The following is a 24,455-nucleotide window of genomic DNA, read 5'->3' on the forward strand; positions in this document are numbered from 1 at the left end:
GAATGGTTTGGCGGGAAGGGACCTCAAAACCCACCCAGTGCCACCCCTGCCATGGCAGGGACACCTCCCACTGTCCCAGGCTGCTCCCAGCCCAGTGTCCAGCCTGGCCTTGGGCACTGCCAGGGATCCAGGGGCAGCCCCAGCTGCTCTGGGCACCTGTGCCAGGGCCTGCCCACCCTGCCAGGGAACAATTCCTAATTCCCAATATCCCATCCATCCTGCCCTGTGTCCTGTCCCTCCCTCCCTTGTAAATTGTCTCTCTCCATGTTTCCAGTTGGCTCCTTCAGGCACTGCAAGGCTACAGTGAGGTCACCCCAAAGCTTCTCCTCTCCAGGCTGCACCATCCCAATTCTCTCAGCCTTCCCTCCCAGCAGAGCTGCTCCATCCCCTGAGCATCCTGGTGCCTCCTCTGGACTCGCTCCAGCAGCTCCACACCCTCCCAGTGCTGAAGAGGTGGCACAAAAACACATCCAGGGCACAACAGAAGGATCTCATCACTGCCCCAAAATCCCAGGACAGGATTTATGTCTGTTAGAGTTGGAAAATGAGAGGAGGAGGCTGGAACAGGGCTGGAAGAGGCTGTGGATGGAGCAAGGCTCTGCTGTTGTGGCCAGGGATGGAGGCACAGCCAGGCTCCAGCACTCCCTGTTTGCCTGGGCTTGGGAAACAGCAGTGCTCAGAGCCAGAGGAGCCTGGCAGCTCCCTGACTGCACTGGGAGAGCTGCCAGCCCAGGTGTGCACAGCCCTGCCCTCGGTACCACCTGAGCACTGCTCCCCAGCCCAGGTGTGCACAGCCCTGCCCTCGGTGCCACCTGAGCACTGCTCCCCAGCCCAGGTGTGCACAGCCCTGCCCTTGGTACCACCTTGTCACTGCTCCCCAGCCAGGTGTGCACAGCCCTGCCCTCAGTGCCACCTTGTCACTGCTCCCCAGCCCAGGTGTGCACAGCCCTGCCCTCGGTACCACCTGAGCACTGCTCCCCAGCCAGGTGTGCACAGCCCTGCCCTGGGTGCTGCTCCCCAGCCAGGTGTGCACAGCCCTGCCCTGGGTGCTGCTCCCCTCAGTGCCACCTTGTCACTGCTCCCCAGCCAGGTGTGCACAGCCCTGCCCTGGGTGCTGCTTCCCAGCCCAGGTGTGCACAGCCTGCCTTGGGTGCTGCTCCCCAGCCCAGCAAAGCTCTGGCTCCCTCCCTGGGAGAGGGAACCCCTCTCTGAACCCCTCTGGTCCAGCTGAGCTCAGTTTCCAGGGCCTTCTGCTCAGGGAGCCCCTTCAGCTCCCCCTGCCAGGACAGGGAGAGCAGTGACCCTGCCCTGCCCTGTGTCCAAGCACAGCCACAGCATTTTTGGGGTGGATTGGAGCTGCTGGGCTGGGAAATGCCACCTAGAGGCTGAAGTTGAGGTGTGGGCAGTGAATTTGTAGAGAATTTTTAAAGTTTGATAGAAAGCTTTTGATTATAATAGTGTGAATTTTAACATCTGTATTGTCTCACCCTTCACATGAGACTGAAAATGGAATAAAAGTTTTTAAAATGCCTCTCTCTAAGTCAGAAAAGGGCATAATCCAACAGGGATGTAGTCATTTACCTCTGGTTTGGCTTTGGGAAATCCTGGATCCTTCCCTCCCCATGGGAGGGCAGGGCTGTCCCTGCCCCGGGGCTAAGCAGTGCCCAGCAGGGTGGTGGCAGCTGGTCCAAGCACCTGGGGCCAGTGTTTGCCAGCAAGGTCAAGGTTGGTAAAACCAGCTGTTAACCAGCAAATCAACGTTCCCAGGAAAAAAAAGCCCAATGTGGGTTTTTTTTCCCCCAGAAAACAGCCAGAAGTTCAAATAAAACCCATTTAATCAGACATTCAATCAGATTATAGCAGCACATTGAGGTTAAGGAGACTGTGGCTGCCCCTGGATCCCTGGAAGTGCCCAGGCCGTGTTGGATGGGGCTTGGAGCAGCCTGGGACAGTGGAAGGTGTCCCTGGGGGTGGAATGGGATGAGCTTTAAGGTCCCTTCCCACCCAAATCATCCTGGGATTCCATAATTCTGTGACTGAGGCATTTTCCAGCCTTCTGAAATTTGAAACACCAGAACTCCCAGGGATCCAGGAATTTGCACAGGGCAAAACTCCAGCTCGAACCTAAACCCCTCATTTAAAACCAAACCAGAACTGAAGTGCTTAGAAAGATTAGAGGGCAAAGAACATTTAACATACAAGTCAGAGGAAATAGCTTGGGGCCTGTTGCTTTGTATCCATTTCCTTGTGGAAAAGAGGTTTTTTCATGGACTAAGTGGTCAGAGCACCAAAAATCCCCGTGAGCAGCACTGACAGGGCAGGGAGGAGCAGCTTGGTGCTGCAGATCTTCCCAGCACTGCAGATCTGCAGAACAGTGCTGGGGCTGCTGCCAAAGATCTGTGCCCCAAAAGGGAATCATTTACATCCTGTTTGTGCTGAGAGTGGGATCTGCCCTCTCAGAGATGGGACACAAAGCTGCAAAGTCAGCTCTGTGTGATTTACTTGGCTTCTTTTGGAACAGAAATAAATCCTGCATGGACAAAGGAATGAAGCCACAAGTGAACACAGTCCTTGTGGGTTCCTTCTGCTGCCTCAGGGAGAAGCCAAACCACCCCCTGATCATGGAGGGAAAACCAGAAGAGCTGCAGTGATTTAAGAGATGGTGGCAGAAATCCTTTCTAGCACGGGGCTCTCTTGTGGAGAGCAAAGCCAAAGTGCAGAGGGGAGCCAGCCCCAGGAAGTGTTTGTGACCCAGCCTGCAGCTCTGGGAAGGGATGGCTGCTGTCACCAGAGCAACAAAACACGGGACAAGGGTGGAGGGAAGGGAGCAGGAATGCTGGTGTGCCTGCTCAGGATTGAAGAGGGCACAGCAGGGTGTTTATTCACAGCCCAGAGAGTTCAGCAGCAGTCTCCAAACAAGAAGTCACATCCAAGAAACAAACTGTCAGCACAGCTCCCACATGGAATGGCGAGGAGGAGGAGGAGCAGAGCCTTCAGGAAAACTCCTCTTTCCTGGGAACTGGTGCCCTGTGCTCCATGTTAAGCTGTCAGAAATGATGGCAAACAGGTTGGAGAGGCTCCAGGCAGGCTGTCAGGCCCTGGCCCGGCGCAGGCTGGGGTAGCTCTGCACAGTCCTGGCAATGGCCTCGTCCAGGCTGACCACGGGGCTGTAGCCCATGGCCCTCTTGGCCCTCTCACAGCTGTAGTAGTGGAAGGTGCCAGCCAGGGCCACCCTCATGGGTGTGAAGGTGGCCTTGATGGTCACCAGGGGCCTGAGCAGGGCCAGCAGCAGGGCCAGCAGCAGGGCCAGGTAATAGGCCAGCCAGTAGGGAATGTGGTACTTGGGAGGGTCGTAGTCCAGGCCGGTCAGGATGCGGGACATGAACGTCCAGAAGGGAATTGGTTCATCGTTGGTGATGTGAAAGGCCTGGAAGAGAGGCAGAGGAGAAACCAGGGGTTAAAATTATGGTGGATTTCCCAGATTTGGCTCTGTGCTGGCCCCTCTCCTGCTCATGTGAGGACATGAGCACACACCATCCTGACAAACTGCTTTGCACTGCCCACCTCTGTGTGAAGAGGGGGAATCCTGCTTCTCCAAGGAAACCAGCTGCTTCCAGCACTCCAGAGGCCAGGATTCCTCATAAATGTCAACCAACCTGGCTGCCACAGCACAGACGCAGACAGGCTAAAACACCCCAGTGTGCCCAGAGCACAGCAGGACCAGGAAAAGCTGGAAAAGCTCCTCCTGTTCTGAACTGTGTCCCAAAAGCTGCTGTGTTTCCATGTGTGCCTCCTGGCTGCCCCCAGTTCTGCCTGGATTGCCCTTCCCAAGGAGTTTTACAGCAGGAAATTCCAGGATATCCATCCAGCTCGGCCCAGGTGGCTGCACTCAATGCTCACCACAGGTGGAATACCTGGAGCTTCTGGCCTCCAGGATGATGTGCAGGGCCCTCAGGAATCAGCATGCATCCCACAGCAGAGGCTGGGGATCCCTTCCCTCCTCCCCTCCCTTCCCCTCCCTCCTCACCTTCCCACACAGGGGAGAGCCTTTGTGCAGCTTTTCTGCAGCCAGGATGTGCCCATGTACCACGTTCTCCACGTAGGTGAAATCCACCAAGTTCTTTCCATCCCTGCACACAGAAAAGGAATTTAGCCCCAAAGGCAAGCTGGGCTGAGAATCTTCCTTTGCCTTGTGGCAAAAGGAAGGACTTCCAGCAGAATAAATTCATCCCAAGTTTCCTCTTCTCTCATTCTCTGGTGCTGCAATTTCAGACCATACTTTTCGTGTTTCATATTTAATAGGGATTTTAATTGCCAGAACCTCAAACACCACAAGTGGTATAAATTAACAGCAAGTAATCTGAGCTGTCTCATATTAATGGCACAGCTCTTTAACAGCTCAAGCCATGCCAGCTTTCCTCATGGATATTCCTCTGGCATTATGGACACTGACCCTGGCAGGGAGTGAGCCCCTGACATGGGATTTTTAAGGAAAAAAAAACTGGAAAGTGAAAAATAAAAGAAACAACACAACTGATCTCCTTTTGCTCCCTTCCAAAAGGGCTTTGTAGAGCCAGCACTGACTTTGGCCCAGCTCTGAAATGCCTGGGCCTTGCTCACCCAATGATGAACTTCATTTTGCCACTCCGAGCTGCCTGGATGAGGATGGGAACCAGCTGAGGGTCTCTGGGACCAAATATTCCATGGGGACGGATTGCAGTGGTGAGGAAATTCTTGTCTGGGTCGTTTGCACTGAGCACCTCCTGTAGGGAAAGAGGAGAAGGAGATCAAGAAGGAAAACAGAGCTCAGCAATGCATCCCACGATGGAGTCTTAACTTCTTTTCTGCCAGGGTTGGGAATAAATGTGGGAGATGGTATTTCTTGTTGGGACTCAGATGCTTATTTATGTTACAATCTCAAAAACCCTGAGTTCTACCCAGCACTTCACCCTAACAAACTAAAAATGGAGCCCCATCTCTCTCTCTACAAGGCCTTTTAAGGATAAACTGTCCAGTTAAGAAATGATACCTCAATTATTGTTACTTTTAACCCAATAACCAACCACCTGTGCCCTGCAATGGGGACTTTTTTATCCAATTACACAAAACCACCCAAACCCATGGCAGAAGAAGGTGGAGAAGAAGGAGCAGCCTCCACCCTAAAACCTCCATCTTGTTTTATATATATTACTGTATTCTAAACCCTTAAACTCTAAGTTTTCCACCCTGTGATCTCACACACTTCTATCCAAACTCCACACCCACAATCCCAGCTCTGTCATTCCCTTTTGGAAGCTTCTCCACAGCCTCAGGTCAATGCAGTGTTCTCCTGGGGGTGAGAGCCTGTGAGCACAGAAAGTCTCAAATTCTCAGCACCCAGGGTCCCAACATCCCACAATCATCACTGAAGGGGCTGGGGCTCCCCATCTCCTTGGGAGGAACCAGTGGAAGAATTATTATCCCCTCCTGTCTTTCCAAGTGGCTCTTCCTTTGTTCTCATCTCTTTTCCCAATTCTCCTTGATAAGAAAACCAGACACAAATCAGTTTTTATGGTTGAGCACTTAATGAATTGACAAAGGAAGGGAAGGCTTTGCTTCTCTCTTTGAACACCCCAGAAGCCAGAGGAACCCTGTGCAGGAGCTGGAGCAGAGAAGGACACTCAGGAATTCCATTTCTGTCCCTCCCAGCTGTACCCACCCCAGCCCTCCTGGATCTCTCTCAGGAGGGGTTGATCCATCTCCCTGGAGCTCCAGCAGCACATTCAGCAGCTCTGGAGCAGATTTCATTCTCCTGGAGTTCCTAAACAACGTGTTTTCATTTCCAGCAGCTGCTGGGATTTCTATGGAGGAGGCACAGAAAAAATCCTTTGAGTTTCCCCCAAAACAAAGCCATAATCAGCAGCACTGGGGCTACCTCTGATTGCTGCTCCTCAGCTTCCCCTTTATCAGTCACTGCAAAGTGCTGGGGAAGGAACAGATGTTTGCACAATTTAAATTAATGAAGCTCTTGTGGAGGAAATTCCTTCCAGCCTCTCACACTGTCAGCATCAGCATGGAAGGGACTCTCAAGTCTTCTGGCACAAAAAGCACAGATACTTTCCCCAGCTGAATGCAAGCCATGGAAAAAGGATCCAAAAAGGTCTGCTGCCTTTGATTGAAAACATTGTAATCCCATATTTAAACACAGATGCTGCAGCAGTAAGAGCATGAGAAGAGCAGATATTGGTGCTGTGCAAGTGTCCAAAGCAGTGAACTCTCAGATGTTTTTTAACATGACTGTTTTCAGTAATGGCCTGTGCCCCTTAGCTCAGGCCATGTTCCCACCTCCTCCTCTCCTCCTCACTCAGTGCCTTTTTCACATTCCCAACTCCAAATTCAGGCTGCAAATCAGGAAAAGCAGCAGAGAGGACAAAAACCTCCCCTGACTGCTGTGAAACCAAAGCTGTGGCAGAGAACTGGGATTATCCTGTGGCTGCTCCATGGCAGTGACACCTGTGGCAGTTCTGGAACCACCTCTGCAGTGTCACACAGCATTTCATTCAACCTCTGTGGCAAGTCATGCCACAGATTGATTGTATTCTCTTTTTATTAAGTAGATACATCCCAAAATAACAATTTAACCATTGGCAAATACCTTCTCCTGCAGGATCTTGGTCTCTGTGTAGTAATCAATAGGTTTTTGTGCATAGGGCAGGTCTTCTGAGCCATTTTTTATGTCTGTGCCCTCAAAAACTACACTGGCACTGCTGGTTAACACCAATTTCTGCAAGAGATAGGGGAGAAAAGGGCTGTTTAAAGCCTAAAATAAAAAGGTCATTATTTACAAAGGCTGAGTAAAGATAATAATGGTACTAATGATGATAATAATGATAATAATGGTAATAATGATAATATTTAACCAACTGATCCTACAGAAAATAACCTGAGTCTAATAGAAGATGAATAGAAACTGCAGGTGAGAGAACTCCTCCTTTTAATTCATTCTGTCCCATCATTTAATGCTACCTAAAGGAGATTAAAACATTCCAACAAACCCCCAAGGCAGTCAATCCAGGGGAAACATCTCCAGGAAAATCAGAGGCTTGGAACCCTTAACACACCCCCAGTGTTTTAAAGAAAGATTTGCTCATCTTGGCAATAACAGATCACAGTGGATTAAATAAAAAAAGAAACCTTGGATATTTTTGTTTGGTGACTTAAATGAAATAAATGAAATGAAAATAAATGAAATTAATATAATAAATAAATTTAAAATAAATGAAATAAATTAATTTAAATGAAAACTCATGGGATATCAAGGTAATTTAGGGAGAAAATTCAGTCTCCAATTCCAGGCTGGCTTCCTCAGGCTCTTCTTTTGTGGGCAATTGCCTTTCTAAACCAAATGGCACTGAGATTATGGCACAATTGTGTTCCTCCTCACTCCATGGTGGGGAATTCAGGGAGGGAATTGATGCCATGAGTCTTCCCACTGCTGGAAAAGCCATCTCTGGGCTGTCCCCTTATGAAAGCAGGAAAGAAGCCACTTGTGAGGTGTTGTTCTCCCAGGGTGACTCCCAGGCAGGACAGATTTTAATGGAAGCTTTTCCATTGCAATCACAATGTGGTTTTCTGTGGCAAGCAGGGACTGAGTTTGCAGGAAGCAGGAGACCCAGAGTCTCTCTTCCACTGGTTTTCATGGACAAGTGGGAATTCAGTACCACAGAGCCCTTTGTCCCCCTCTCAGACAAGGCTGGCCCTGGCCTGTGCTGCCAATGTTACAAAGTCCATCAGCCCCTCCTGGTCTCCAGGGCTTTTCCAGCTTTACCTGCACTCCAGCTTCTTTGCAGGCTTCAATGACTGCCTTGGTTCCCATAAAATTCACCTTGTAGAACAGCTGCCTGTTGTCACTGGAAGGGGCTGGGGAGGCACAGTGGAACACCACAGACACTCCTTGCAGGGCTGGCAGCAGAGCCTGCAGGAAACATGGGGGGGAAGGGAATGGAGCAACAGCCGTGGTGGATATCAGGAAAAAATAACAGCAGGGAAATAAAGCAGGTTTTTTCATGGAAACAGCTGCATTTCAAGTCATGTTCCTCCATAAAGGTGGGCAGCTGGATGGGATTAGCATCCAGGATCTCCACAATGTCCTGTCCTCAGCACACACCACATCCTCTCCTCTTCCCAGAGAAATCCTGGGAGCTTCTCCAGAGCTGGAGGCTGTCCAGGCTGCACTCCCTGCAATCCCCAGGTGCAGGTACAAGGCTCAGGACTCCCTGGAGTTGGGTCCCTGAGGAAGCAGCAGGTTTAAAGCTCCCCATGGCACTGGCTGAGTGCAGGTGACTGTCCCAAAGTCACCTCCCACATGGCTCACACAGGTCTTGGCCAAGGCTCCCACTCATCCTGCCCTGACTGTTGGGAATATGAGTTGTGCCACTCTCATGGAGCACAGAAGAGCTGGGAGAGCCCCCTGCAATTAGCCCAGGAGCTGTAATTACTCTGTAAATCTCAGCTAACAGTAATGCAAGGCACCAGGCACAAAGCAGTCCTGTGTCACAGACACATTTTATGAAAAATCCTTTCCTTAGGATTTTTTCTCCTGAGAAGCTGAGAGGCCTCAGGAACAAAATGTAACCAATGGTTATCTGCTGCTGTGGAATGCAACAGGTGCATCTGGGATTGGTCTCATGGGGTTGTTTCTAATTAATGGCCAATCACAGTCAGCTGGCTCAGACTCTGTCCAAGACACAAGCCTTTGTTATCATTCTTTCCTTTTCTATTCTTAGCCAGACTTCTGATGAAATCCTTTCTTCTATTCTTTTAGTATAGTTTTAATATAAAATATATCATAAAATAATAAATCAAGCCTTCTGAAACATGGAGTCAGATCCTCATCTCTTCCCTCATCCTCAGACCCCTGTGAACACGGTCACAGTCCTGCTCTTTCCAGCAGAATCCAGACATCAGACACCAGATCTGTTTCCTTCAGAGGCTTCCAAGCAAAAGTGCAAGGCCTGCATTTGCCCCTGTTCCTTCCTCACCTCCTTGTCACACAGGTCTCCCAGGAAGAAGGTCACCTGCTCACTCTCAAAGCTCTGCTGGATGTCGAAGACGTTGACGCTGTAGCCCTTGGCCAGCAGCTGCTCCACCATGTGCCGCCCCAGGAACCCCGAGCCCCCGATCACGGTGCAGCTCCTGCCAGCCTGCAGGGACAGGGACAGAGACAGGGACAGGTCAGGACAGGGAGAACCTCCCTGACACACAGGCACACACACAGCACACCGGCCTGAGCTTCCCTGGGGCTCAGTGAGCTGCAATTCTGCTCAGCAGCTCCACCAGAGGAATCTGAACTGGGACATCAAAGCTCTGTGCTGTCCCAGGGAGTTACGAGTGCAGGCACTCTGATTTTGGGGTTCTGGGGTTCTGCCTCATGCTCACAACCAAGAGGCTCAGGGAGGAGAGAAGGAAAGAAAGATTGGTCCCCATGAACTCTGCTTGGATAGCAAAGCAAACAGAATTTGAAGGGAGCCTGCGAGATGGAGAGAGATGGTTTACAAGAGCACAGAGAGGCAGGACCTAGGGAATGGCTCCCACTGCCAGGGGGCAGGGATGGATGGGATATTGGGAACTGGGAATTGTTCCCTGGCAGGGTGGGCAGGCCCTGGCACAGGTGCCCAGAGCAGCTGGGGCTGCCCCTGGATCCCTGGCAGTGCCCAAGGCCAGGCTGGACACTGGGGCTGGAGCAGCTGGGACAGTGGGAGGTGTCCCTGCCATGGCAGGGGTGGCACTGGAGGAGCTTTAAGGTCCCTCCCAACCTAGAGCAGCCTGGGACTCTGGGATGATTCTGTGATTTGCCTCAGCCTCCTGCCACAGCTAACTCAGAGCATTAAAACCATCACCATGATCAGAACCTGTGACACTCAGAGCCAAGAAAGCAGCCAGGTAAAGGCAGGGGCTGTCCTTTTCAGCTATTAGTTCTTCCTTCTTTTTCTTTAGGCTTTGTAAATCATTGATTGGAGTCACTAATTAACAGAGTTCAGGCTGGCCACTGGTCTGACTGGACTGAGACCAAAGACCTCACTGCCAGCACAGAACATCCAGCCCTGAGTCTGAGGGAGCTGTTACACAAAGAATGCTCTGTGCTGGCTGGAGAGTTTTACTCCTGGTTGTAACACAACCCCCACCTCTGCAGAGAGCTCTGAGGGAGTCACACAAAGACAGGGATTGTTCACAACTCTTGAAAGGCCACATCCTCAAAGGTTCTGCTGCCAAGTGTTGGGTGATCCACAAGAGAAATGTGAGGAGCTCCCTGAGTTACATCAAAGCTGCAGCAGGTATTTGGGATGGGCCATGCAGAGGAGAGTCTGATCAGGGTCTGGAGCTCCTGTGAGGAGCAGCTGGGAAGGGGCTCAGCCTGCAGAGGAGCTGGGAAGGGGCTGAGCCTGGAGCAAAGGAGGCTCAGGGGGGCCTTGTGGCTCTGCACAGCTCCTGACAGGAGGGCACAGCCGGGGGGGTCGGGCTGTGCTCCAGGGAACAGGGACAGGAGCAGAGGGAACGGCCTCAGGCTGGGCCAGGGCAGGTCAGGGTGGCATTGGGGACATTGTTTCACTGAAAGAGGGGCCAAGCCCTGGCACAGCTGCCCAGGGAGGTTTGGAGTCCCCAGCCCTGGAAGTGTTCAGCCAATGAACAGATGTGGCATTGGAGAAGATGAGGGGATTCAGTCAGAGGGAGGATGGCTGCTGAGGGGACAGAAACTGTTTCAGCCTCTCCTCAAAGGCAGCCACTCCCTCCCACGGACATTTCCCTTCTCCCTGCACCCGTTCCCATTAGGTCCCTTCCACTCCACACCGTTTTGGCATTCCCTGATGGCCGTGCACTCTCCAGGAGCCAAGAGCACCCCAACTGCTCTGAGATGTGCCTGAAGTGAAGTTTTACTGCAGCAGAATGCTGCCCTCTGCCTCTGAGTCCTAGAGCACTGCAGAGGCTGCAAAGGAATCCCAGAATCCCAGACTGGTTTGGGTCGAGAGGGATTTTAAAGTTTATTTTATTCCGCCTTCCACAGGGACACTTCCAATATCCCAGGCTGCTCCAAACCCCATCCAACCGGGCCTTGGACACTTCCAGGTATCCAGGGCCACAATTATATATAATTTTATGATAAACTCTCTATAATTTGATATTGCACAGCATAATATTTATGGCAAGCCAAGCTACATGTCTGTATTGATTTTAAGGTATGAATTCAACCTACCCAAATTATACCTTGGAAAATCATATTTTACCCCCAGAATTATCATTAATGCAGGATCAGCCTCATGTCTTCCCTAGTGATGGGCAGAATATTTATGAATTTGTTTCTGCAAGACAAAACTTCCCCAAGCACCATTTGAGGCCCCAACTCACCGATCTGAGGCGTGTGGCCATGGCTTGGGTGAGGCACTGTCCACCAGAATCCTTGAAAAAAAGGGAGAATATTTTTTATTCCCAATAAAATAACACATCTCTAGTTACAGAAATCAAGCTTTGAAGCCATCATGCTGAAGAACGATGAAGAGAGGGAATTAATGCTCCCTGCTCTTCCAAACTAAATCAGCAACTACAGGTGCTGGCCTGGCTCTTTGCTACTGATTTTTCGCAAACTCCTTTGAAATTCCAAGGAAAAAGCAGAGAAGAGGCAGGGTCGATGCCTGTCCAGCTGGAGCACCGAGCTGGTTTAAAGCAGGGGCACAGGGTGACCCTCCTCTTCCACCCCCTGTCCCTCAGCATCTCATCCCTCTCCAGAATGCACTTGACGAACTGCTGCAGCTCCAGTTCGCCCTCAGCTCTTTCAGTCCATCCCAGAGCCCCCCAACCTCCTCCCCTCGGCCTTTAGGGCCTCGCCCACAGGCCCCAGCACCTGCTCCCCTGCTCCCGGCACGCTTCCACAGCTCCCAGCTCCCTCCCCACAGCCCCCAGGGCCCTTCACCCTGCCCCGAGGGCCCTTCACCCTGCCCCCAGGGCCCTCCTTACAGATGCCAGGCCCTGTCCCGCAGCCCCAACCCGTTCCTCTCCGTTCCCGGCACCTTTCCCGGCTGCCGGACCCTCCCGGAGCCCTCTCGCCGCCGCCGCCCTCAGAGACCCTGGCCACGCCCCCTGCCCGCACTCCACCAGTCAGCGCAGCGCTTCCGCCCAGACCACGCCCCACTCGCCCTGGTCCCGCCTCTTTCCCTGGGGCGAGCATCGCGCCAGCCTGCTCCCGCTCGCTGATTGGTCTAACCCCCCTTCACTCCGGCCAATCGCGTTGAAGGAAGGAGGAGATTCTCCCACGAGCTCATTCACCTTTGGCTCCGCCGTCACGCCAGCCAATAGGAGCGCGCGTTGCCATAGCAGCGGCGTGGGGGCGACAGCCAATGGGAGGGCACGATATTGAGGCTGCCAGGCGTGAAGTCGGCGGGATGGTGAGGGCGGGGAGCGGCTGTGAGGGGCTCGCTCAGCAGCGGTCAGGGGGCGGCGAAGGCGCTGAAGGGGCTGGGAGGGCGCTGAGGGGGCCTGAGGAGACTCAGAAGCTGGGAGGGGGCTCCAGAAGTGTGAAGGGTCTCAGGGGCTTTGAGGGGGCTCATGGGCAGGGAGGGGACTCAGGGGCCGTGCGGGGGCTCACGGTTTTGACAGGGGCTCAGGAGCACTGAGGGGGCTCAGGGGTTGTGAGGGGGCCTCAGGGACCATGATGGGGGCTCAGGGTTTTGATGGGGGCTCAGGGGCCATGGTGGGGCTCAGGGTTTTTACGAGGACTCAGGGGCTGTGAGGGGGCTCAGAGGCTGTGATGGGAGCTCAGGGTTTTGATGGGACTCAGGGTTTTGATGGGAGCTCAGGGTTTTGATGGGAGCTCAGGGTTTTGATGGGGGCTCAGGAGCCGTGATGGGGCTCAGGGGTACTGAGGGGGGCTCAGGGGCTGTGATGGGAGCTCAGGGGTCATGACGGGGTTCAGGGTTTTGCCGGGGGCTCGGGGCAGTGAGGGGGCTCAGGAGCACTGACGGCCTCAGGGTCCATGATGGGGCTCTGGGGCTGTGACCGGGGCTCAGGGTTTGTGAAGGGGGCTCAGGGTTTGTGAAGGGGGCTCAGGGGCGGTGGTTGGGGCTCAGGGTTTTGCCGGGGGTTCAGGGGCAGTGCCAGGGCTGAGTCCCCGTTCCCTCCCGACCCCGCTGTTCCGTGCCGAGGCCTGCGGCTTTCAGAAGCCGTCGCTGGGAGCCGCGGCGCAGAGGAAGAAGGCGAATCCCAAGCTGGAGCTGCCGGAGGAGCAGCAGCGGGAGATCCGCGACGCTTTCGAGCTCTTCGACACCGACGGCAGCGGCAGCATCGATGTCAAAGAGCTGAAGGTCGGGGTTTCCCTGGGGCTGAAGGTCACTGAGGTTTTAAGGGAACAGGGCCATAAATGCTGAAATAACCTCAAAAAACACTGGAGTTTCCTGGGTTTCCCCCTCCTCCCTCCAGCAGAACACCTGGTGGGCAAAAGGCGCTGTTTTCTCTTTAATTGCAGCTTTTTACTGCTCTGATCCAGTGTGTTTAGGGCCAAGCTGCTCAAAATTCATGTAAAATTCTGTGCTTTGTGTCCCAAATCCTTATCTGTGCATAAAACATCAAAAAAAGGAGTTGTGCCCATTAAAAAGGTGGGGGGGGGCATTCCCCTCTTGTTGAGATTTTATGCTTCAATATTATTGTCGTGGTTGTTGTTGCTATTATCTGGCCCTTTATCAAAGGAAGAAAATGTTTTCCCAACAAGATTTTTATCACTAGAATGAAAAATAAACTTATTTAAATTCCCTGTGGTTGATCAGTTAACGATGGTGAGAGTGTGTGTAGGAAATTCCTGGATTAGCTGGGGGACAATTCCAGAACAGGAATATTTCTATCCCTGTTTTCTGCATCCTGATGTGAGTGCAGAGCAGCCTCACTCTCAGCCTGCCCCTGTTTTCTGGGAGAATTTTGGACACCTTTCCCCCCTCTCCTGTGGTTTTGGTGGCAATTTTGTAGGATTTGTAACTTATTTTGTCCTTCCAGGTGGCTATGAGGGCCCTGGGGTTTGAACCTAAGAAAGAAGAGATCAAGAAAATGATCTCAGACATCGATAAGGAAGGGACGGGAAAAATCAGCTTCAGTGACTTCCTGGCAGTGATGTCACAGAGAATGGTATGGCTGTTTTATAGCTCCAAAGGGAATTTTGGAGGTGGATCAGGAGCCTTTGTCTCCTTTTGGGTTTATGGGGGGATAAAGCACTATATATTTTAATCCTAACAATTAAATGTATAAAATTTGGGGTAATCCCTATCCTGGATTCTCTCATTTCTCAGGGAAAAATTAAAATCCTGATATCATTATCAGGTTTCTTTAACAAGCAGAGGTGAATTTTGTGTTGAAAAAAGGGAAAAAAAGTTTTTCTCACAGCTGGAAACCAGCTCAGGCCTGCAGGAAGCTTTTGGAGGGTTGATGTCTGGCATGGGGGTGTTCTCTTTCCTTGAATTCTAATTTACAGATTAAATCTCTGGTTTGAAAAATCTTTTCAAAATACAGATATTTAATAGCAGAAGACCCTGATAGTGAAAGATATCTGGCTGGCAAGGACAGAAAAAAAATCCCTGAAATTCTGGAATTCTGGTTGTGTCTCTGTCTGAATTTTATGTGTACTTCCTACTGGCTGGGCTCCTTTATTTGTCCTTTCAGTCTATCAGATCTTTTATAACTTTGAGTGTCACCTACAACACAACCACTCCTGTTTTACCTTAAATTTGTTCTTTCTTCCTTAAGGCTGAAAAAGATTCCAAAGAGGAGATTCTCAAAGCTTTCAAACTCTTTGATGATGATGAGACTGGAAAAATCTCTTTCCAAAACCTCAAACGTGCGGCCAAAATGCTGGGGGAGAACCTCACTGATGAAGAGCTGCAGGTTTGGACCTGGTGCTTTTGGGGTCTTTGTGCTGGAGCTGGGAGGAAAATCCTCTCTGTGCTGGTAGGGAGGAATTCCTGGAATCTGTGGGTTTTGAGGTTGAGGATGGGTTGAGCCCACATGGATGTAGGATTGGGATCATCCATTGCAGTTCTGTGCAGTAGCAGTGATGTGAAAGGAATGACTCTGCTCCAAGCACTTGGTTTCCTCCAGGACTTTCCCTATAATCTTTTTTGCTCAGATTTCTCTATAAATACACCCAGCAAAACAGATTTCAGGAAATATTTTATCTGAGCTTGAGCCAACACTGTCCCCTCCAGCACAGCTAAAGAGTGGCTGGAATTCTGCATGAATCCAGTGATTCCCAAGAGGCCCCAGACCTGAGTGCTGACCCCAAATCTCTTGCAGGAGATGATTGATGAGGCAGATCGGGATGGGGACGGGCAAGTGAGCGAGCAGGAGTTCCTGAGGATCATGAGGAAGACTGGCCTGTACTGAGCCCAGTGGGATTTATTCCTTGGCACTTGTGTACGTCCCTTAGGGAATGGGAGCCTCACTTTTGTGGTGTCTTGATTTCTTTGGAGGCAGCAGAAATACAGGTCAGTTCTCTTGGAAGTGTTTTGTGTAGAATATTTTTACATTTTAAAGGTGTTTGGGAGCAGTTTGCACCGCTCTGTTTACAGGCAGCAATGTGGTTGCTGGTTATAATGTTTACACTGCTTTAAATACACAAATCACATTTTTGGGACCAAATTCAGATCCTTTTCTGACTAAAAAAATGGGTCCAAACAATTCAGTTTGGTAAAGAGATGACTCAGAACCAGACAGTGTCAATCTATTGCTCATTGTAAATCTACTTTGGGTTTATGTCTTGGTTTGGGCCCTACAGTGAACTCTTTTTATGACATATTTGCAGGAACCACCTTTTTAGAACCTGTTTTATGGGATTATCCCTTCCCCCCCTTTTCTAGGGCATTCTTTAAACTCAAAAATAAACTGCTGCAATTTACCTTGTGTTCAGTTCACATGGCTAAGGAAGACTTTACAGAAGGAAATTCCCAGTGCTGCTGCTGAGGGCTCTGTGCTTGCAGGAATGCTCAGAGGCTGCAGATGGGATTGGATTTCAAATAAAATCTTATTTTTAAGCCATCAGAGTTGTGGAAAGAGTTTTGATCCCCACTTTGCCAAAAAAAGGTTTGGCCAGGCTGGAGAGGATCCAGAGGCCACAATGATCAAAAGCCTGAGAAGTTCCCATGTGAGGACAGGCTGAGAGAGCTGAGCCTTGGAAGAACTGGGATTTAGGGGACATCTTGTCACCATGTTTGGTATTTGAAGGGTGGCTACAAAGGAGGAGGAAACTCCCTTTTTATGAGGAATCATGGAAAGGACAAGGCATAATCTGTACAGGACACTCCTGGGCAAATTCTGAATGGGCACCATGGGACAATTTCTCACCATGAGGAAGTCAGCTGTTGGAAGTGGTGGATTCCCTGAGTTTGGGCTCTTTGGGATCCATCAGGACAGGCTGCTGGACATCTTCTCTAGACAGCATTTTTACCAAGAAAGGTTGGACTAGGTGAGCCCTGAGATCCTTCCAACCTGGAATTCTCTGGTCCTGTTAATGCAGGAGAAGAATTTCACCTCTTCCCACCAGAGCTGGCTGATGACATGGGGCTGGTCCTGCTCTCACCAGTGTCACATTCCTGCTCCAGTTTGGCTTCTGACAAATCCCAGCAAAACAAGAGGGGGCTGGTGCTGGGGATTTCTTCCTGTATCGTTCCCTCAACTGACCCAGAGCTTGTCCTGATCCCGAGGGAAAGGCAGAGACAGAAGCAGAGTTCAGAATTCAGTAGAAGCATCAGGTTTTATTTGGTAGCAGAGCTGGGTTCCTTCCTTTGGCCACAATTCAGTGCTCTGAGGGAGGGGTTGGGGAGCAGCTGACCCTGAGCCCTGGGGAGCCTGTGGCAGGGATAGGTGGGATTTTGGGATGGAATTCTTCCCTGTGAGGGTGGGCAGGCCCTGGCACAGGGTGCCCAGAGAAGCTGTGGCTGCCCCTGGATCCCTGGCAGTGTCCAAGGGCAGCTTGGAGCAGCCTGGGACAGTGGAAGGGGTCCCTGCCCATGGCAGGAGCCTGGCACAAGATGAGCTTTAAGGTCCCTCCCAAGCCCCCCATCCCACGATCCCACAGCAGCTCCAGCTCCTGGCAGGGAGTGACGTGTCCATGGCAGAACACGCCACCTCCAGGATTGTCCCTCCTCAGCTGCCACCAGAGCTCTGGGGCAGAGCCCCTGAGTGTCCCTGTAGCTGGTGCTGTGTGAGGGGCAGGGCAGGCTCCCCGGGGAGGAGCTGGGTGCCTGTGGGAGCTCAGGCCAGGCGCAGCACTTCCCTGACCATGCTGCCGATGCCGTCGTGCACCTGGTGGATGGGGGCGTTGCACATGAAGGCGCTGGTGCTCACCAGGAGGTTCCTGGCGTCCACGTGGGCCTCGGTGACCTGGCTGTTGATGTGCCTGCAGCCCAGCTCCTTCATGGCCTCAGCAGTCTTGGCATAAGGCCACCTGCAAGGGAACAGGGAAGGGAAACCTGGAGTGGGGTGTAGGAGCATCGGGGGGTAGCAGGGTCAGGATGGATGGAGACGAGAGATCTCTGAAGCCAGGTCTGGAACTTGGGGTTTATTGCAAAGGGCCTGGGGGCAGGGCCCTGCTGGGAGCTGCCAGGCACAGCTGGAGCAGGACTGAGAGAAGAGAGGGGCAGAGAGGATGAGAGGGGAAGAGAGTGAGGTTCCCATTACAATACAATAAATCATCTTCTGTGTTGAATATTCTGATTCTCACAAACCAATCTAGTACAAGATACAAATCCTATAGCATTTACATACAGCCTATAAGAATCATTACATTACCATACTGTGTTACATTTTAAACCCTAAAAACTCCTCTTTGGGCCCCTTCTGCCAAGCTGGCAGGGTCTGCTCTGACCCTTGGGCTTGTCTGCAAGCAGAGGGTGTTGTTTCATCAAAAGGGGATCACCTTCAGCCGGCCACACCATTGTTTTCTAGTTGTTCAGTAACTGAGGTATCTCAAAGCTTGTTTTTATTTCAATCTCACTTAAAGTTTCTATATTCTCAAAATCTTTTGCCAAACAATCATATTGATAAGGCTTTCTTGTTTCCTCTTCCCCAACAGTGGGGAATCTCCTTTATTGCAAATCAAAGGCGACTCTGACAAAGGGGAGAGAGAACGATGCATATGACTCCATCATCAGAAGGCTAATGAATTAATTTATTATACTATACTATGTACATTTCATCTAAATTGAATCTGCCCTGCACTCACTCTTGCTCACAACTGCACAGAACTGCCCTCATCTTTGATTCTCTCGTGACTGTCCCATGACAGTCCCACACACACACACCTGATAGGCCAAGGGAACAAAACATCCTCACTTTGGGTAAACAATCTCCATATTGCATTCTCCTATAGCACAACACAGGCACAGCAAGCAAGATAAGATTGTGTTTTCCTTCTTTGCTTGTCTCACAGCTTCTCTCTGTTCAGAGGGCATGTGAATACCACACTCCTCCACGCTGTGCTTGGGGAAGGGCCAGAGGGAAGATTCTGTGGTCACTGCACAAAACCTGCTCAGCAGGATCCAAATCTGCTTGAGGACTTTCTCCAGGACTATACAACAGGATAACCTCCTGTTCAAATGAGTTAAACATCTGAAGTAAAGCCAAAATGAGACCTGAAGTTCCACTTTGGATGTTCCACTACCTAATTCTTCCCACTCCAGTGCTCATGTTAATAGGGGCCTGGGATGATTTGGGTGAAAAGGGACCTCAAAGCCCACCCATTGCCACCCCTGCCATGCCCAGGGACACCTCCCACTGTCCCAGGCTGCTCCATGCTCTGTCCAGCCTGGCCTTGGACACTGCTAGGGATGGAGCAGCCACAGCTTCCCTGGGCAACAATTAGAATTAAGTTTAGGGTGGGTTTTTCCAGCAGCTTCCTCCAAGTTAGAAAACTCCTTCCTAGCAAATCCTATCAACATTCCTTGCCTGCCCTTGGGAGAATCCAGTCACAGCTTCCCTGTAGGACTGAAGACAGTTTCCCTCCCTCCTTCTCTTCCCACCTCAAGCCTTGGGTAACCATCCTGTTCCTGCCTTGGATCTGCTTAGCTTAGAGTCAGCAAAGGCTTTTCCTACCCTGGCTCTGCGAGGCATCAGGGAGGTAAATAATTAATTTAAAAGAATAAATTACATTTAAATTAATTTAAAATAAAGTGTCTTATTCAAAGCCATCAGAGTTGTGGAAACAAGTCACAAAAATGCAAACAGATCAGGTGTTACATCATTCCTTCTGCTGTGCTGAGAAAGTATAAAATTCCAGTTTCTACTTTTCCCTGTTCAGTCCCCAAAAGAGCTGGAAGTGCTGAAAGCCTCACTGGAGGCAGCAGAGCTGAGTTCTCAGCAATAGCATTCAGCTCCTTGTGAGCTTCCACCAGCTGGCCAGGATCCCTGGGGACTTCGGGGGACCCTGGTGTGAGTGTCACCAACCCCCCGGTCACTCACTGCTCACACTCCGTGTCGTGTCCCACGGTGACCTCACAGCCCGGGAAGATTTTGGCTGCCAGCACTGGGGAGATGCAGCACAGCCCGATGGGTTTGTGGGCAGCATGGAATGCCCTCAGGACAGCCTCCACCTCTTTGGAGACACTGCAGTTCTTGCCCTGCGTGGCCCAAGTGCTCAGGTTTTTTGCCACCCCGAAGCCACCTGAAGAAAGAGAAACAGTTTAGCAGGAGATTATATCCAGGGCAGGATTTTTGCCAGGTGTGGCGTGGTGGAATGCTCAGGTGGATGGGTGGTTGGCAGCATTTGTCCAGTGTCACAGACATCTTTTATGAAAAATCTTTTCCTTAGGATTTTTTCTCCTGAGAAGCTGAGAGGCCTCAGGAACAAAATGTAACCAATGGTTATCTGCTGCTGTGGAATGCAACAGGTGCATCTGTGACCGTGTTCACAGGGGTCTGAGGACGAGGGAAGAGATGAGGATCTGACTCCATGTTTCAGAAGGCTTGATTTATTATTTTATGATATATTTTATATTAAAACTATACTAAAAGAATAGAAGAAAGGATTTCATCAGAAGTCTGGCTAAGAATAGAATAGGAAAGAATGATAACAAAGGCTTGTGTCTTGGACAGAATCTGAGCCAGCTGACTGTGATTGGCCATTAATTAGAAACAACCACATGAGACCAATCCCAGATGCACCTGTTGCATCCCACAGCAGCAGATAACCATTGGGTACATTTTGTTCCTGATGCCTCTCAGCTTCTCAGGAGAAAAAAATCCTAAGGAAAGGATTTTCCATAAAATGTGTCTGTGACAGTCCAGAATCAAGAAAAGAACTAAAATTGGCTCTCCCTTCCAAGCCCTGCTCCAGCCTGTCCCTCTTCACCCCACAGCCCCCACACCCTTCCAGGCCTATGGAATGTCTAAGCTGTGGAGAGGCAGATCCCAGACAGTCCTACCTGGGATGATGAGGGCATCCAGCCCCTTGACATCCAGCGTAGCCAGGTCCTTGATGTTGCCTCTGGCTATCCTGGCACTTTCCACCAGGACATTGCGCTGCTCTGCCGTGGGCTGCCCCTTCACGTGGTCCACCACGTGCATCTGGGGGATGTTGGGAGCATAAACCTCAGCCTGCAGTGAGGGGAGAGGCTGTTATCGTTCAGAAACGATGGAGAAAACGTGGAAAGGCACAGGCAGTGAGTGGGAATGCTGAGGGGCTTTCTTGGGAAAGAGCTGGCATGGAGGAAGGAGGGAAGGGAGGAAGGAAACTTTCAGTAGTTTGTGCCCAGAACTGCTAGTCTGGGGGGCTGAAGAGTCCATCCATATCCCAACAAATCCCTCTTGCAGGGTGACCACCCAGAGAGCTGCTGTCCCACCCCATCTCCCACGGGACTTGGAGTTTCCTCTCCCTACCAACTTGCCCAAAGCCAGAGTGTTTTTCTGGAAAATGCTTTCCCTTCCTTTAGCACTTTCAAGCTCATATGCAGAAATTAAGAGTGGAGGGTGGTGAACAGATTTTGGGACTGTCCCACCTGTGCAGCTCTGGGCCCCACAGTTTAAGCAGGATTTAAGGAACACCTGGAAGGAAGGAACGTCCTGTGAGGAGCAGCCGAGGACTTTGGAATTATCTAGGTGGGAGACAAAGAAGCTGAGAGGCAACCTCATGGCAGCTTCCCGTGGAGAGGGAGGTACTGAGCCCTGCTCCCTTGCAGCTGAAATATTCCGTTCTATGCTGACCTTAGAAGAGGGATCGAAATGACGCCCGAGTTTCCTCCACTAGAGGCCCCTGGCGATCCAGGGATGAGGGAGGGAGGGAGGGACGGGCTCCGAGCCTGCTGGGCTGGGATATGGCAGGAGGGAAGGACTGCACCAGCTCCAGGAGAGGAATAGGCAAAATTACACGGAGTGGAGAAAACGTCTGGCCAAGGCTCATCCTGGAGCCAACAGCGAGGGCAGGATTGGAATAGTTTGGGATTGGGGGGGCTGGCACGGGAAGGTCACCCCTGTGCCTCTGTGTTCCACACAGCAATTCCCATTCCCAGAGGAACGGCTCCGACCAGACCCGTGGGTGGTTCACAGCTGAGTGAGATGTTCCAGAGGCTTTCCTTCCCTCCTTCCCCAGTCTCACGGAGCGGCTCTCCAGACTTTTAGAGCAGCTGCACCTTTTTTACCACTCAAGTTTAACTCATGAACCCCTGTCTATTCTCTCATCCCTGTAAGCGTCCCACGCGAGGCTGGACAGGCTTTGGAGCAGCCTGGGATAGTGGAAGGTGTCCCTGCCCATGGCAGGAGATGGGAATAGATGAGCTTCAAAGTTCTTCCCAACCCAAACCATTCTGGGATTCTCTGATTCTATTTTCACTTCTCCTCTTTGAATGTTTTAAAAAGATGGATTTCAAACAGCCCAAACTGTCTTTTAAACAGAAGTAGCAGGAGAGAAAAGAGGATGTGAAGCCAGAAGCAAAGAGAGAAGGCATTCAGGAAAGTCTGTTGGGGATTTGGATGCAGAGCCCCACACCAATCCCTGTGTACAGCACAGCTGAGCAGGGAGCTCTCCACACCACTCCCACTGACTGCAGGCACCGCTGCTGCTGCTGCTTGGCTTTTGGGGAGCTTGTGTCAGAGACAAGGAGGGAAGAGGATGAGGAGCGGAGCCGGGACAAGGAGCCCGGCAGGACCCTGCCGGTGCCTCTTACCTGAGCCCCCTCCCGGCTGAGATGCACCAGCACCGCGGACGCCTCGTGGATCTCGCTGCCGTCGAACACCCCGCAGCCAGCCAGCACCACGGCCACCCGCTTGGCCATGGTGCCCCGGGAGCAGCGGAGTCCCCGGAGAGCCCCGGCCGCTGTGAGCGCCGCTCGCGGCCCCAGCCCTTTATAGCGCCAGCCCTCCCCAGGAGCAGGTGGGGCCCCGAGGGCTGGGCTCAGTTTCTTACTGGCAGGGAGGTTTTATTTCCAGTCCCACAGGCAGGGCATATAAATATTATTTGTTTCCTCAACTGGCTGCTCCCTTACAGATCTTCCTCCCAGCACGTTGTCTGCAGAGCAGCCCCAGCTGACATGCCCGGCTCAACAGAGCAGCTGTGTTTTTCCTCCTCGGCTGTTGATTTTCCATTCTAGTTCAGTCTGAAGCACCAAAACCTTTGCACAGGAGATGGTATCAAAGGGAGCCAGGATTTCAGCCAGTGCATTCCCCTCTCTGACCCATTCTTTGAACCCTGCACTGCATAGGCTGCTTCAGACTTTTAACACCAACATTTGCTTTTTGGATCCTGAATGTTCCTTCCCTCAGATCCCATCTCTCAGAAGTGGATATTTTACACTTTGCTGCAGTTGTTTGCTGGCTTTTGCACTCTGAGTTTAGAAATTAATGAAGTTGTAGAGTTGGAAGGGACCTCACAATGTCCAACTCCTGGCCCTGCATGGGCACCCCAACAATCCCACCCTGTGCCTGAGAGCATTGTCCAAGCACTTCTTCATCTCTGGAATAATGGGATTCTTCATCAACAGCACCATCTCTCCATTTATTTAATTCCAGGGAGGTGGCACTGGGAATTGGAGGAGCCCTGAGCTCTGGAGGGGTCCCTGGAGCTGAATTCAGTGTCTGGAGCTCATTCGTCCCACCCTGTCTCTGCTCTCATGGAGATGATCCTGTACCTGCCTATTTCAGCCTGGCCCTGGTGAAATAACTGTGCCCTGTGGAGGCTGAGAGAATAAAAAACTCCCACAACATGGCTGCAGGGTGTTTTTCAGGGGTTATTTATAAGACATGTTCCTTGGGGCTCTGCCATTTCTGGGAGAGACATGAAGCACATCCTGTGGGTAATGAACTCGTGGCTTGGCAAGGTGTTCAGTCAGGGCAGGCCTGAGGAGGAGGCTCACTGCTGCTCCTTGGGACTTCATTTATGGCACGTTTCTCCCAAAATGAGGCATTTCAGGCACCCAGCTGCTACCTGAACAAGCAGGAACAAGAAATGTGTGACAGAGGCCTTGCAGTCCCACTAACCCAACCCAGACTGTGCCTCTCAGTTACTTTTATTGCCCAGAGCAGGAATTAAATTGAGATATGCATAAAAAACACCCAAATCCTTTCCCCTGTTTTTGTTTTGCTATCTAAGGAATCCTAACTATGGTTTAAGGGTATATTATTTCCTCTTGCATGGAAAAACAACCGAGTGATGTTGCAACCCGAACAGGTAAATTCTCCTTCCTGCAGCTGCTTCAGGAGCAGTCCTGCTAGCCATGGAACAAAGGTAGCCAGAGGCTGAGGATTCCCACAGCCTGCCTGCTGCAAACCACATCAGTCACCCCTGCCTGGTGTAAACTGGCTGGGCTGGTTCCCCTCACTGGGGGAATTGGTGCAACTGGACCAGCCAGGCTTGTTTCCTCCCCTTGGGAAAACATCTGTCACAACAGACATGTCAGCCCTTAATATCTCTCTGCAAAGGAGAGATGAATGATAAATGACATTTCTCAGCTGGGTTATTCCAGCCTGGATGGCCTTGTCTGTATACATTTGTTGTGGGCTTTGGTAATAACAAGTGGCTTTAATCTGCATTAAGGTTCTAGTGAGGAGGGGTGTAAAGGGACCCTCTTTGTGCAGGGTGAGCACAGTTAGAGATGCCAGGAAAGTTTGGGAGCAGTGAAGGGGATCCAGCTGGATCCAGCTGCCATTGTGCTGCAGCTGGCTCAGGGCAGGAGGAGCAGGGGCCTGATGAGCAGAGGGCCTGATGCTCTGGGGTTCTTCTGGATGCTGTCCCAGCTCCAGCACCCCTTGGATGATCCCACAGGCCTGACTGTGAGCTCAGTCAGTGCAGCTCCCAGCCCATTCCCAGCAGCTTTCCTGTCCTCCTGCCCTGGCTGTGGAACAGGATTTATGGGGAATCACAGAGCAGGATCTGCCGAGGGGAGCATCAGAGAGCTCTGCAGAGCCACCTCTGGGCAGCGCAAGAGTATCAGTGCAAAGCTCTGCATGCTGTTCTGCACCTT

At 51.4% G+C, this 24,455-nt stretch overlaps 3 protein-coding genes across 5 annotated transcripts; 1 reads left to right on the forward strand and 2 right to left on the reverse strand.

The window, feature by feature from the left end:
* Positions 1 to 1,817: 1,817 nt before the first annotated feature.
* Positions 1,818 to 12,066, reverse strand: NSDHL (NAD(P) dependent steroid dehydrogenase-like). Of its 2 annotated transcripts, none has more exons than XM_036402421.2 (8): positions 11,989 to 12,066; positions 11,383 to 11,433; positions 9,021 to 9,182; positions 7,808 to 7,954; positions 6,635 to 6,763; positions 4,621 to 4,763; positions 4,028 to 4,130; positions 1,818 to 3,427 (listed from the first exon to the last, which is right to left on the reverse strand). In XM_036402421.2, the coding sequence occupies exons 2-8, from the start codon at positions 11,401 to 11,403 to the stop codon at positions 3,092 to 3,094; spliced, it is 1,041 nt and encodes a 346-aa protein (XP_036258314.1). In that variant the 5' UTR covers positions 11,404 to 11,433; positions 11,989 to 12,066; the 3' UTR covers positions 1,818 to 3,091. The 2 variants fall into 2 exon arrangements, with proteins under 2 accessions (XP_036258314.1, XP_036258315.1); XM_036402422.2 differs by having other exon boundaries at positions 12,042 to 12,060.
* Positions 12,067 to 12,347: 281 nt separating this feature from the next.
* Positions 12,348 to 18,512, forward strand: LOC118698875 (centrin-2-like). Of its 2 annotated transcripts, XR_004981960.2 has the most exons (6): positions 12,369 to 12,416; positions 13,173 to 13,331; positions 14,014 to 14,142; positions 14,758 to 14,895; positions 15,304 to 15,494; positions 18,437 to 18,512. XR_004981960.2 is itself a non-coding variant. In XM_036402426.2 (5 exons), exons 1-5 carry the CDS (start codon positions 12,369 to 12,371, stop codon positions 15,391 to 15,393), a joined length of 564 nt encoding a protein of 187 aa, XP_036258319.1. In that variant the 5' UTR covers positions 12,348 to 12,368; the 3' UTR covers positions 15,394 to 15,510. The 2 variants fall into 2 exon arrangements, 1 of the variants encoding a protein (XP_036258319.1); XM_036402426.2 differs by lacking the exon at positions 18,437 to 18,512 and having other exon boundaries at positions 12,348 to 12,416; positions 15,304 to 15,510.
* On the reverse strand, positions 16,741 to 22,271 carry LOC118698874 (putative glutamine amidotransferase-like class 1 domain-containing protein 3B, mitochondrial). The gene is made up of 4 exons (XM_036402425.2): positions 22,164 to 22,271; positions 20,427 to 20,598; positions 19,465 to 19,666; positions 16,741 to 17,452 (listed from the first exon to the last, which is right to left on the reverse strand). The coding sequence occupies exons 1-4, from the start codon at positions 22,269 to 22,271 to the stop codon at positions 17,260 to 17,262; spliced, it is 675 nt and encodes a 224-aa protein (XP_036258318.1). The 3' UTR covers positions 16,741 to 17,259.
* Positions 22,272 to 24,455: the final 2,184 nt, after the last annotated feature.

Source organism: Molothrus ater, chromosome 14, assembly GCF_012460135.2.
Source record: "Molothrus ater isolate BHLD 08-10-18 breed brown headed cowbird chromosome 14, BPBGC_Mater_1.1, whole genome shotgun sequence".
Taxonomy (NCBI): Eukaryota; Metazoa; Chordata; class Aves; order Passeriformes; family Icteridae; genus Molothrus; species Molothrus ater.